This window comes from Pan paniscus, chromosome 15, assembly GCF_029289425.2.
Source record: "Pan paniscus chromosome 15, NHGRI_mPanPan1-v2.0_pri, whole genome shotgun sequence".
Lineage (NCBI taxonomy): Eukaryota > Metazoa > Chordata > Mammalia > Primates > Hominidae > Pan > Pan paniscus.
In genome coordinates, this window is record NC_073264.2 from 82318583 (window position 1) to 82331702 (window position 13120).

Consider the following 13120-nt stretch of genomic DNA (forward strand, 5'->3'; position numbering starts at 1 on the left):
TTCCGCTTTTGCTTCTTCCTCATTTTCTCTTGCCACTGCCAAGTAAGAAGAGCCTTTCACTTCCCACTATGATTCTGAGGCCTCCCCAGCCATGTGGAACTGTAAGTCCAATTAAACTTTTTTTTGTTTCCAGTTTCGGGTTATGTCTTTATCAGCAGTGTGTATACGTCTTTATTAGCAGTGTGAAAATGAACTAATACACCATCTAACAACCTGGAATACTTATTTGCAAAAGATTCCTAGGTCTCATTTTACTACCCACCCTATCGAGCCAGACTCTCTGGAAAATCCAAAAATCTGCATTTTAACTAGTACCCCAGATAATCCTCACACTAAAGACCAAGCTCCTTAGTATAGCATGTTACCATACACCAACTGCTACTATAACTTGTACTCTATTTTCTCACAGTACCAAATTACTTGGAGGTCCCTGCATATAGCATACGTAACCTTAATAGACTATTCCTTACGATCAGCAGTTTTCTCCCACAATTCCCTATACAAGACAAATGTCAAAGTCTCAACAGCCTCAAAGAAAAGCCATCACTCACTGCCTCCATGCATAAAAGACATTTCTATTTTGTACTTACCACACAAAGTCTACCATTTCTACCAAAGTATGAACATCTTCTGGGCAGCAACTGTCTTATTCAGGATCTAATTTCAAAGAAGGGAAAACAAAACTATTGTCTTCTAGAATACTGTTCCTATATAAGGATGCTACTGACATTTTCGGCAGGACAATTCTTTATCATACAGAATGGTCCCACAAGAAATATGCAGGAATTGCAACATTCCTGGCTCCTGCCTAATAAATGCCAAAAATCCTCATGAAATGTTGAACATGGCCCCACACATTTCCAACAGCTTTGGGAGAGGCGGGTAATCTATTGAAAATCATTATTTACCAAGTACTATAATACTGGTTCTAGGTAATGTAAGACATACAAAAAGAGTATCATACAAATACTTTGTATTAAGCTTATAATGCCAATTACCAAAAAGTTCAAATTAATTGAATGTTTATAGTTTCTCCACAATTCCATTTTCACACAATCTTAATTTTATTTATCAAAATATTAGACATCAACTGTTTAAACAATGAGGCCGGGCACGGTGGCTCATGCCTGTAAACCCAGCACTTTGGGAGGCTGAGGTGGGCAGATCACGAGGGTAGGAGTTCAAGACCAGCCTGACCAACATGATGAAAATAAAATAAATAAAATAAACAATGAAACACTATTTTGGCAATAGTAATCATACTAACATACGTTTTTGTTTTTGTTTTTTTTGGATATGGAGTGTCACTTTGTTGTCCAGGTTGGAGTGCAATGGCGCGATCTCGGCTCACTGCAACCTCCACCTCCTGGGTTCAAGCAATTCTCCTGCCTCAGCCTCCCCAGTAGCTGGGATTATAAGCATGCACCACCATGCCCAGCTAATTTTTGTATTTTTAGTAGATACGGGGTTTCACCATGTTGGCCAGGCTGTTCTCAAACTCCTGATCCCAAGTGATTCGCCCACCTCGGCCTCCCAAAGTGCTGGAATTACAGGCATGAGACACCGCACCCAAGACACCGCACCCAGCCACTAACATAGTATTGAAAACAATCAGGAATACTAATCTTTGCCAGGTATCTGAAATTACATGGAGAAAATTCATCTTCTGTTCCCAAAATGATTCAGATATATATTTGTATATTGTGTTGACTAATAACTAAAACTTACTAAATTCTGTGTACTTTATAAATACATGTACAAACTAGTTTTTTCACAAAAATCCTATAAGATAGACATTATTATCTCCCTTTTACAGAAAAAGAATCTGACGAGAAAGAAGTTAGGTAGCTTATTCAAGATCACTCTAATGGCAGACAGAATAGGGATATAACCCAGGTGGTCTGACTTCAATGTCCCAGTCAGGGCTAGAGAGTGAATGTCTCCGCATTCTGTACCCCAGGACCCTCACTTGCCTCCCTTTAATCCCAGTACTAGTCCAAATTCCTAGTCTCTAAACTAGACTGCTGCTATCAGAGCAGGTCACCGACCATCAAAACCATCTCAGGTGCCATTCACCAACAATCCAAGATCTAGTCAAAACTCTGTTACCTTCCTGCTTATTGCTAAGTACTGTATATGTCACATAGAGGCAAAAGGGCTAGGTTCATGGCTCTACCATTTATTAGCTAAACGACCTTGTCAAAGCACATTCCAAGTCTACTTTCTCATCTATAAAATGTGATGAGACCTACTGCTCCCCAAGTTAATCCTCTTACCACTCCCCTACTGTTAATCCCCAAGACTATGGAGAAAATGTCTCCAGGCCACATCAGAGACCTTCACTGCAGCCCGTCACATCACAAGCCCAGAGGTTAGGTGGCTAAACCTGGCAACATGGTGGGCTAGAAATTCTGAAGGATTCTCCTACTTTCACAAAACATCTAGCTCCTGGATAAAATATATTACACTTCTGGGTTCCCAAGAAATAATGCTGTAGAAACAGAGCTTTCCCTAAGAATAAATGAAATGAAATAGTAGATTATTATTCAACTTATGGTCCAAATATTTACACATAATTAGAGTGTATCAAGTACTTTATATATATATATATAACTAGAGTATATTTAGAATAGTGGTTCTCAGCCAGAGGTGATTTTGGCCCCCGGCGACATCTGGCAATGTCTAGAGACATTTTTGGTTACAACTGAAGAGTGCTACTGGCATCTAGTGGGCAGAGGCCAGTTGTGCTGCTAACATTGTACAATCAATAGGACAGCCCCTGCAACAAAGAATTAACCAGTGCAAAATGTCAATAATGCCAGTGTTGAGAAATCTGAACCAGAGGCAGATAAACTGAATTTCAGATATACTTCCAATTGAGGCAATTCTTCTCATTTGTTTTATTAAAAAGAGAGAAAATGTTTTATATCTCCCACAGTACTTGACATTTGGACATAGGTAGGTTGGAAAATCTAGAAATCAGGTTGATTTTATCATTCACTTTGAAGAGAATTTCTACAGTGTCATTCCCACCCACAGACACTCACCAATCCAAAACACATTTACATTCGAATATAGATTTACTGAAAACCAGGGCTGTATTTTATTGTGTTTTTTTCTACCTCTCACAGTTTACACATTAAAGTAGGCCTGCAGTGTTTCAAAAGATAACCTCAAAGATTGGGTTGAAATATTCTTATCATCTCCCTTTCTGCTTACCTCATTAACCCTCAAATTACATGCATTCTCATCATTCATCTTTGTTCTCAATCTAATTCACCACTGCCTCCTTTACAGCCTTATACAAGCTTTTGATAAGTTTGTAAAATGGCCCCAGAAAGTAGGGAGAGGGGCTAGAGCTAATGACAGGCTTTCTAAACCATAAAATATGAAATTAAAGTTCGTTTTATTAAGCAAGAATGTCTAAACCTGAGCAGTCCAATATGGCAGCAACTAGCCATATGTAGTGATTTAAGTTTAGATTAATAAAAATTCAGTTCCTCAGTTCCACCAACCACATTTTGAGTGCTTAATAAGCACATGTGGCTAGTGGCTACCATACTGAAGAGCACAGGTACAGAACACTTTCATCACTGCAGAAAGTTCTATTGGACAATGCTGGCTGTCCAGCTGTTAAATCTAGGGCATATTCTAGAAATTCTAATGAGATCCTGAAGAAATTCAGTGCAGAAAATTAAAATAACAAACTCATTTTAGTCTAACCGTTTTATTTTTAACTCCAATACAACCCAGATAGAAGAGTATGGCCCATTTAAAAACAACAAGAATATTACACTATTTTGTTCAGTTAGATTCAGGTGCCCTATCTATTATCAAACAATTCAATCAAATACTTACTGAATGCCAACCACATATGCCCAGACATCGTGGTAGAAGCTGGGGATTCAGAATTGAGGTCACATTTTTTGTCATTAAAAACTAACCATTAAACTAAAAATCAGTGTGTTACCTATAAAATATGTACTAAAAAAGTCATATATAACAAAAATGGAGGTGGAAACATTTGGTCTCAAAGATAGCTCATTCTCTTCGAGAGAATGTCTTGATTCTACTATTAACGATAGGGAAAATTCTCCAGATTTTCATTGTGAAAAGCGAGAGTAGATAACAATCTAGACTGACCACTAGTTTGACCTAGAGAAAATTACCTAACATCTTTAGAACTGATTTTCTACACCTAAAAATGCTGCATCTTCTATACAAGGTCACAAAACTACAAGGACAACCATTATAAAAGTATAACATAAATTGCAAAAAACTCATTCCACGTTACACTAAGGAATCAAAAGAAGCTTGTTTTCTTATTATTCACATCCCTCAGTTACTTCATGCTACTTGAACAATTTATATTGTTCTTCTTCCAACTCATGTCTCGGAATTAGCACTCTTACACTTGTATTTTTAGATACCTACTCTTCACTATTAGTAACCTGTAATTTTTCTCAAGGTAAATAAATATTTGCTCATCTGTTTCACACCTATATATTTTTCCTACCTCACATAGGGATATTTTTGGGTTTTTCTGTTTTTTTTTTTTTTTTTTTTTTTTGAGACGGAGTCTTGCTCTGTCACCCAGGCTGCAGTGTAGTGGCATGATCTCGGCTCACTGCAACCCCCGCCTCCTGGGTTCAAGCCATTCTCCTGCCTCAGCCTCCCCAGTAGCTGGGATTACAGGCACGCACCACCATGCCCAGCTAATTTTTGTATTTTTAGTAGACATGGGGTTTCACCATGTTGGCCAGGCTGGTCTCAAACTCCTCACACAGGAATATTCTTATTGAAAATTCTAGAGAAGTTTCCTGTAGATACCTATTAATAAATACGCCAAGACCTACCTCATCACCGCAATCAAGGTAAGATTTGCAACTGGTTGCCAAGTTGCAGCCTCCACACCTATGCTGAATGGATAAATGAGACCACAACAAATGTTCCTTAACATTTATTAACTGTGATTATTTATTTGTACATAGATTTAAAGGAGCCTAATAATCAACTTCTAAACCAGCAGTTCTAAAACTCTTTCATCTCAGGACGATTTATCAAATTACTGAGACCCGGCCGGGAGCGGTGGCTCGTGTCTGTAATCCCAGCACTTTGGGAGGCCGAGGTGGGGGGATCACAAGGTCAGGAGATCGAGACCATCCTGGCTAACACGGTGAAACCCCATCTCTACTAAAAATACAAAAAAATTAGCCAGGCGTCGTGGCGGGCGCCTGTAGTCCCAGCTACTTGGGAGGCTGAGGCAGGAGAATGGCATGAACCAGGGAGGCAAAGCTTGCAGTGAGCCAAGATAGCACCACTGCACTCCAGCCTGGGTGACAGAGCGAAACTCCGTCTCAAAAAAAAAAAAAAAATTACTGAGACCCTCAAAGAGCTTTTCTGTATGTGAATTACATCCACCTATATTTATACTAATAGAAATTATAACAAATTTTTAATTTTCACTAATTTGTTTAGAAATAATGGATCCATTATATGTTAACATAAATAACATTTTTCTGAAAATAGCCATATTTTAGTAAATAAAATTGAGTGAGAATGACAAATGACTTAAAGGAAAATAGCTAGATTCTCGTATCTGACCCTGTTTTTGCTTTGTTTTGGTTGAGGTGTACAAAGAAAATCTGCCTTCCTACAATTAAGTAGTTGGGAAAAGAAAAGGTACTTTTAAGTGACAGTTTCTTAATAGTTAGTTACAATGCAGAATATGAAACCATATAACTGTGAACTTTTCATACTTTTAAAGTCCATTAATTTATCTTGCATTTTGAATGAATTTTCCAACATTATGCATTGGATATTCAGAAAATACAAGTTCAGTGAATTATATGGATCTTTCAACTGTAAACACACTTCATTACGGAATATCAAACAATCAAATTTCTTAATATCAACATTGAGTCATCTTTTTAATATTCAGTTTGTCAGAAATGAGAAGTATACATAAAGCATTTCTGCTGCTTATTTACAGTTATCTCAAGGAAAAGCACCTGTGCACTTGAGTTGTGAATTTAACTGGTCACTTTCTCACAGAATACAACTTTTACTTGAAAGAATGACGGGCAAACTATGATTTTCCAGACTTGAGCATTTAGTCAACCTTGTGGACCCCTTGAAAGAACCCTTGGGGAGAATCCAGGGCTCCATGAACTATACTTTGAGAACCACTATTCTAATCAACAGGGCAAAAATATTCCACAATTTCATGAGTCATTACAATGCAAGGAAAACACAACTGCTGATAAAAAAAATCTAAATATTTCCACTTGAATCCAAGATACAGAAAACCAGCTCTTAATGTAAAATATATTTAAAACATTTGGCCTACATAAAGGGTCTACTTCAAGAACCTAAAATTCTTTTATCAAGCACTTAATCCCTACAACTTAAAACACACTTTAGAATACAGGTACATTAAGACCATTAAAAAAGATCAGATTAAGGCTGGGCGCTGTGGCTCACACCCATAATCCTATCACTTTGGGAGGCCGAGGCGGGAGGATCACTTGCAGCCAGGAGTTCGAAAGCAGCCTTGACAACATGGTGAAAACCATCTCTACCAAAAATACAAAAATTAGCCAGGCATGCTGGCATGTGCCTGTAGTCCCAGAGGTGGGAGGATGGTTTGAGCCTGGGAGGCAGAGGTTGCAGTAAGTCCAGATTGTGCCACTGCACTCCAGCCTGGGCGACAGAGCCCAACCCTGTCTCAAAAATAAAAAAAGAAAAAAGAAAGCAACAAAATTCTTCCAGACATGTCAAGTAATTAGACCATAAAATGTAGAATGTTAACTATCCAATAATAACTGCTAATGCTACTATCAAGCATTGTGCTAAGATTTTATATGGTTATTCCATTTAATCCTCAAAACAAACCTATAAGGTAAGTACTACCAATTTCCATCTTACATATAAGAAAACTGAAATATAAATGTAGCTTGCCTAAGGTCAGAGGAAGAATGCATGGCAGAGTAGGGATTTAAAACCAGCACACTTCACTCAACTATACGTTCATCCTATAGAAAAATTACAGATTCATCTCCGGCTAAAGAAAATGTTTTGGGGGGGGAAAGTAGGAATATTTTAAAAAAAAAAGACAAACTCACAGTTTTTAGTTCCATCAGTACTTGTTCATCCACTCCATCATCCAGAAAGATGTCTCTCACATCATTAATGACATCTTCAATCACAGATCTGTATAATTTAGGCTTTAAAGGAAAAATAAAAGACTTGAAAAAGACAGTTTTTCACAGGTTATAATGTATAACAGGTTTTCACAAATTCAAAACGAATATAATAGTCATTTTGCCAACTATCTATATATGACTTTAAAAATACGACCACCATCATTTGCCATAAACTGGATTTGATGACTGCACACTTTAATAAAAATTTTAAGATTAATGCAATTCATAAACAGAAGGTCCCTAAGACTACAAGGTCCATACAATTTCCAATTATAATTTCCTATGTTGCAGTCAAAATACCTAATGTAATGTTCAATAATAGCTTTACGGGTTGCTTATGTCTGGCTTCTACTATTCCATGCTTGGTTTGAACTCTGTTGTATGTCTTACTACCTCACCACTATATCTTAGACTTTGGAGAATCTTATGTCTGGGAGTCATCTGCCTGGTAATAATCTGCAACCTAATGAACATTCAGGTTTAAAAATCACCTAACTTCTGTTGTGTGACCCAGTCTGTACTTTCAAGCTGTACCATTAAACTACTCATACACTCACAATGACAGGTCTTAAGGTCCCAAGGAACAAGGTATACTGATTTCCTTCCCAGGATTTCTCCTCTACTACTGCCCAGGTAATGCTATGAAACATTATAATGAACATGAACCCTCTAAATGTTTACTATTATTATTACAATTAGCACCACTGATATTACTTGGAGGAGCGGGAAGTAAAGAAGCTGGCTTCTAGAAGGTTGAATGGTAAAATGAGTAAAATGAGAATAGATGTGAAAGAACTTTCAAAAAGTATAAAATATTTTTTAAAAACTACAAAGTGGGAGATAGAACAATTAGCCCAATCCACATCCTATTTTTTCCCCCACATCCTATTTTTAACCTGTTAGACAAAAGGAAGTCATGTCAGATGACAAAACTAGAGCTGCCTTGACAAAACTAGAGTTGCCTGGTTATAAATCCTACCTATTATCAGAGGGTTATGGTTAACAAGCTTTTTAGATGTTTTCTCATTACTTCTGTTTCATACCTTGCTTAAGGTTAATCGCTATCAAATAAAACCAAGTGTTTGTTGTCATAGGCAAACTTCAAACAGAAATATGTGTTTCACTACCATCTCTATCAGCAACACTGTGATCACAGGGGAACTGCTAAGAAAATGTGTCCTTGCCTTGTCAAAACTACAAATAACGAGGCCAGGTGCAATGACCTGTAATGCCAGCATTTTGGGAGGATCGCTTGAGCTCAAGAGTTCAAGACCAGCCTGGGTAACATGGTGAAACCCAATCTCCACAAAAAATTAGCCAGGAGTGGTGGCACGTGCCTGTAGTCCCAGCTGCTTGGGAGGCTGAGGTGGGAGGATGGCTTGAGCCCAGGAGGGAGAGGGTGCAGTGAGCCAAGATTGCACCACTGCCCTCCAGCCTGGGTGACAGGCCCAGACCCTGTCTCAGAAAACAAACAAATACAAATGAGTTTGTCAATACAATTTACCTCAACCATTAAATACTATTTAATCCTTCTCATTACAAGAAAACCAATTCAAATATCTGGGTTCTTGCTTTACTGTTCACTCACTAACCTGCTTTATTTTGCCAAATCCGCCTCTTGAAGTTTATTCATCTGTAAAATGCACATTTCTATAGTCCCTACTTTAACATTCTAATTCTATATATAAGGAAAGTATATCAGACTATGGACATCATCTTGCCTAAAGTGACTTAACTGAATTACAAAAGTATCTCTATAAAGTGCTTTTTTTTCTTTTTTAACCAATAATGACTCCTCGAGGCATTAGGAGGGCAATGTATTTTAAATTGGGAGTATAAATCTCAAATTGACAATATGTATGCTTTTCAGTAAACTAGATGGTGTTTTGGCGTTTCTGAAGTCAGTTACCTCTAAAAACCTTTTGCTTGGAGATCCAGACATGTATAAGTATAAATCTGCTTTCTTCTAGTACTCTCAACTTAATGAATCATTAAGATTTTATTTTTGTGCCTTAATGAACTCACAACTTGAACACTTAACAGCTTCATAAGCCCTATAGGTGAAGGAAGGGAAATGTGTATTCTTCACAAAATATATGCCTAACAAGTAATTTAGCAGAATTGTTCACAATTTGGAAAGCCTTCAAGATACTAATTTTTGAAAAGTATGTGGGCACATAGGAGTATTTGAAATAAGCAATTTCTAAATTATCGCTTAAAATTCTACACTAATACTTGAGGCAAAGTTTCTTTCACGAAATACAATTTAGGTTTGTCCTAATTTTTAAAAAACAGGTTATTTCAAACTTAAGAACTGGTAAATCAGAGGGCCACTAGTGGCATTATTAAGTGACTTGTTAGGTTTCCTTCAAAAATGTTAATTCCCTGATGCAATGCTGGAAAATAAATTGGAATAATTTTTATACCGGATACCCATGTTAACATCCAAGGCAATAAAGTTATACTTAGATTTTTTTTTTAATCTAGTTTGCAGTCTGTCTCTTCCCTCTACTCACGATTCTCCTACACATAAATGGTCCTATACTGAAGCTTTAGGTACTTATCTATTTCTCTGAAAAGCCTCGTGGCTTTTATATTTACTATAGGAAAACATAATGAAATATTAGGAGCTATATTTCTAACATTATTTCCTGAATACTTGAACAAAACACTACCAAAACCAAGTCCTCTGCAGCTAACACTTTCCATGTAGAAAGCAGTTTTTTAAATTCCCGAAAATAATGCACATAAGAAAAATGGCTAGACCATCTGATCTAAAACTCTGTTTTAAATAATTAATTTTGAAAATTGTAAACAAAAAGGGACAGCGATTCGGATATATTCCCCCTAGCAAACAAAGAAGGCAAATCCTAGCTGCTGCTGGGAACAAAACCAAAACTTGGGGCTCTGAAAGCAGCCCGCGACGGGTGCGAAATCACAGGGTGAAAAAAGGACCTAGAAATAAACTGAGCTCTGCACACGCCTGGCTCTCGCCTCGGGAGCACGCACCTCCCAGCCCCGCTCTCAGCAGCTCTCACTATTTAAAGCCGGATCTGGTGTTTAAATGGAGAGGCGGTGACGTAGGCCTGAAAAGCACCTTCCCATCCTGGCAGAGTCTATATTAGAGAGCGGCAATGGCTCTATATAAACAGGGCAGCCAAAGGGAGGAGGACCACAAGGCTCAGGGACTGAAAAGCAGGGTAAGCGGCCGCAGCCATGATGGATAGACGCGAGTCGCCAACGGTACGGTGTCGGGCGGCCGCGGGCTGGTCTGCGGCATTTGGGACCGGGCAAAAAACGTGTTTTATTGTCATCATAAAAATAAGAGTTGGGTGGACTAGTGATCACACTGCGTTGGTGACTGAAAAGGTTATTTATGTGACTGCTTTTTGCAAACCTACGTGATCGCAAGTAACAAAAAGGGACCAACGGGAAGGAGTAGGTAAATTTCAAGGCGAAAGCGGGGACACTTGGACCACTGCAGGCTTTTTTTGTTTGTTTTGGTGCTTCTGCTAGTCGAAGATACGATGGGGGTCTTCCCCTTCGCCATTTTACCCATTCGGAAGGAACTGAGATAAGTGCTTTTCAACCAACCTTCGTCCTTTTTTTAAACATAAAATGGCCTCAGAGAAGGTTCCCAAAGCACAAACGCCAGAAACAACCTACAAAGTAACCATTAATCTTCCACTGCATTAAAGTGGATCACGATGGGTCTCGGGGGTTCGCCCGATTCCCCAGACACGGTTTTTGTTCTGTAGCCACTCGGGGAACCCTCATCAAGCCAGCGCGGACGGGCCCCTCGGGGGGAAGCGGCGGCTCCCCTCCCGCCCTCCCTCCCGGCGGCCGGGTTCTGGGGCCGGGGCTGCGCGCCCGACCGGGCCCAACCGCCTCCGCGGCCCGGCCCGGCCCGCGGCGGCCCCAGGCCCCGCCGGCGCCCCCGCCCTCCCCGCGCCGCGAGCCCTCGGCGCCCCCCCGCGCCCGCCGCCCGGCGCTCCGGCCCGATCCGCCCGAGGCGGGAAGCGGCGGCGGCGGCGGCCGCGCGGGCGGCTGAAGAGTCGAGGCCGGGAGTCGCCGCCGTCCCCGCCCCCGCCCGGTCCGGCCGTTGCTGCAGCCTGAACGAAGCCCCCGCCGGCCACCGAACCACGTCCTTACCACGGTGTTTGTATTTGCCGAGTTCGCCATTTCCACACACAACACAAACAAGAGGGGGCAACCTCAAGAAAACAAGATAAAAACAAAACAAACAAAAAAAACTGTAACACCCGGAGGGTGACCCAAATCACCGCAAGATTGGGGAAAAATTTTTAAACAAAATCAATCCTGAAGGAGTAGGGGAGAGCGGAGAGAGGAGGAGGAGGGGGGCACTCCTCCCGCAGCTGAAAACCTCGAGAATCGCCTTAAAAAAAAAAAAAAAAAAAAAAGCCACGACCCTTCAGGGGTCCGGGGGGCGTTGCCCGCTCCCCACCCCGCGCCAAGGAGGGAAACCACCACCGGCCGCCGCTCCCTGCGCCGCCGCTGCCGCCACCGGCTGCAGCTCCAGCCGTCCGGTCCGCCCGCTTCTCTCCTTTATATAGCGAGCCAACAAGCTGCGCGAGCCACCGCCGCCGCCGCCGAGAGACAGGGTGAAGGGGGAGGGAGGGGCGGAAAGGGCGGGGGCAGAGGTGGGCGGGGCTGAGCGCGAGACACCGCGAGAGCCGCGTGCGCAGGCGCGCCGGGGCGGAGGCCGCCGGCGAGCCGCGTAGTCACGCGCCGTGGCGGGTGCTGGACTGGCGGAGCGCGGGGAGTGAAGTAGTGAAATCGGACCTACGCCTCTCCAACGCTCGCGTGATCACGTGGTTGGCACCCAGGCGGAAGTGTGCGGCAGTTCTTTGCGGTGAAGAACTTGCAAAGCGTTGCTGGAAAAGACGGGAGTTCTACTGACACTCCAGTCCAAAGTTAGGTGGGACCGCCTCCTGTCGCACGTTTCCGCCTGGCCCCGCGCTTTAGGAGCTAGGAAATGTGACAGAGGCGGTGCCTACTGCCTCGCTAGGAATGGCCGCGGAGGAGGACTGGTCACGTGGCGTGGCTTCCGGCCTCTGGCGCGTTCCTATTCGGGAAGGTTTTAAATGCGGAGTCATCTCTTGATTTGTCAGCGAGGCTTTGACTGTGAGCTTCGCGGCGTTCGCGCCTCACCGCCTCACCGCCTCACCGAGGGTGGGTCTTTCGCGCGCAGAATTGTGTAGGATTTCCCAAAGGGAGTAAAAGCCGATCGGGGCCTACTTTTAACATTCCAGAATTAGTAACCTCTGATTCGTTTGTTTCCACACTGGGTACGCTGCGAAGACTAGGCTTATGTTACCCAGAGGTTAGTCCTCTACTAGGCCACGTACTTTAAATAATTTATCACGCTAGTGGAAATGCGGGGTGGAAGAAAACCCCACCAGCCTTTGGATTGTAACAGCACAGTAACTTTCCCTGGTTTTAAAAAATATTGCCAAAATACTGCGACTCCATGTGGCCAACGTATAGTGACTGATCACTTTGAAATGCATGCCCTTGACCCACCAACTCGCATGGCCTCTCGCTATAAGAGAGCAAGCCGGCTGTGTTCCATGTTCAATTCAATAAGTGCAATTCAATAAGCTTTTGACTTGTTCTGCCCAAGCAAATCCTGCCTTTCTATCGACCTTGCAAGCAGAACAGAGAATGCTGTTTGGAAGGCAGAATTCATAGTACCTAATTTTCTTGTCCCTGGGAATTTTGAGGGACTTGAAATGTCGCGTGGATGAGTGAGGGAATTTGTCTTCCAGAGACAAAGCAAAACGAAATGTCAAAGTTCTGTGCTGGTGAAACCAGATTTGAAGAATATCAAAGGCGTCTTACCAAAGAGGAAAAAAAATGCATCCTGCCAAGACTTGAAGAAAGGGATTAGAGAA

At 41.7% G+C, this 13120-nt stretch overlaps 1 protein-coding gene across 1 annotated transcript in view; it reads right to left on the minus strand.

Moving 5' to 3' along the window:
• GTF2A1 (general transcription factor IIA subunit 1) overlaps positions 1-11848 on the minus strand; it is a 45311-nt gene extending 33463 nt beyond the window's left edge. The window contains exons 1-2 of the mRNA XM_003808896.5: positions 11358-11848; positions 7125-7226 (exon numbers count right to left, since the gene is read on the minus strand). Coding sequence (XP_003808944.1) covers positions 7125-7226; positions 11358-11387 — 132 coding nt within the window. The 5' untranslated portion in view covers positions 11388-11848. The remainder of the gene's footprint in view (positions 1-7124; positions 7227-11357) is intronic.
• Between the last annotated feature and the right edge of the window lie 1272 nt (positions 11849-13120).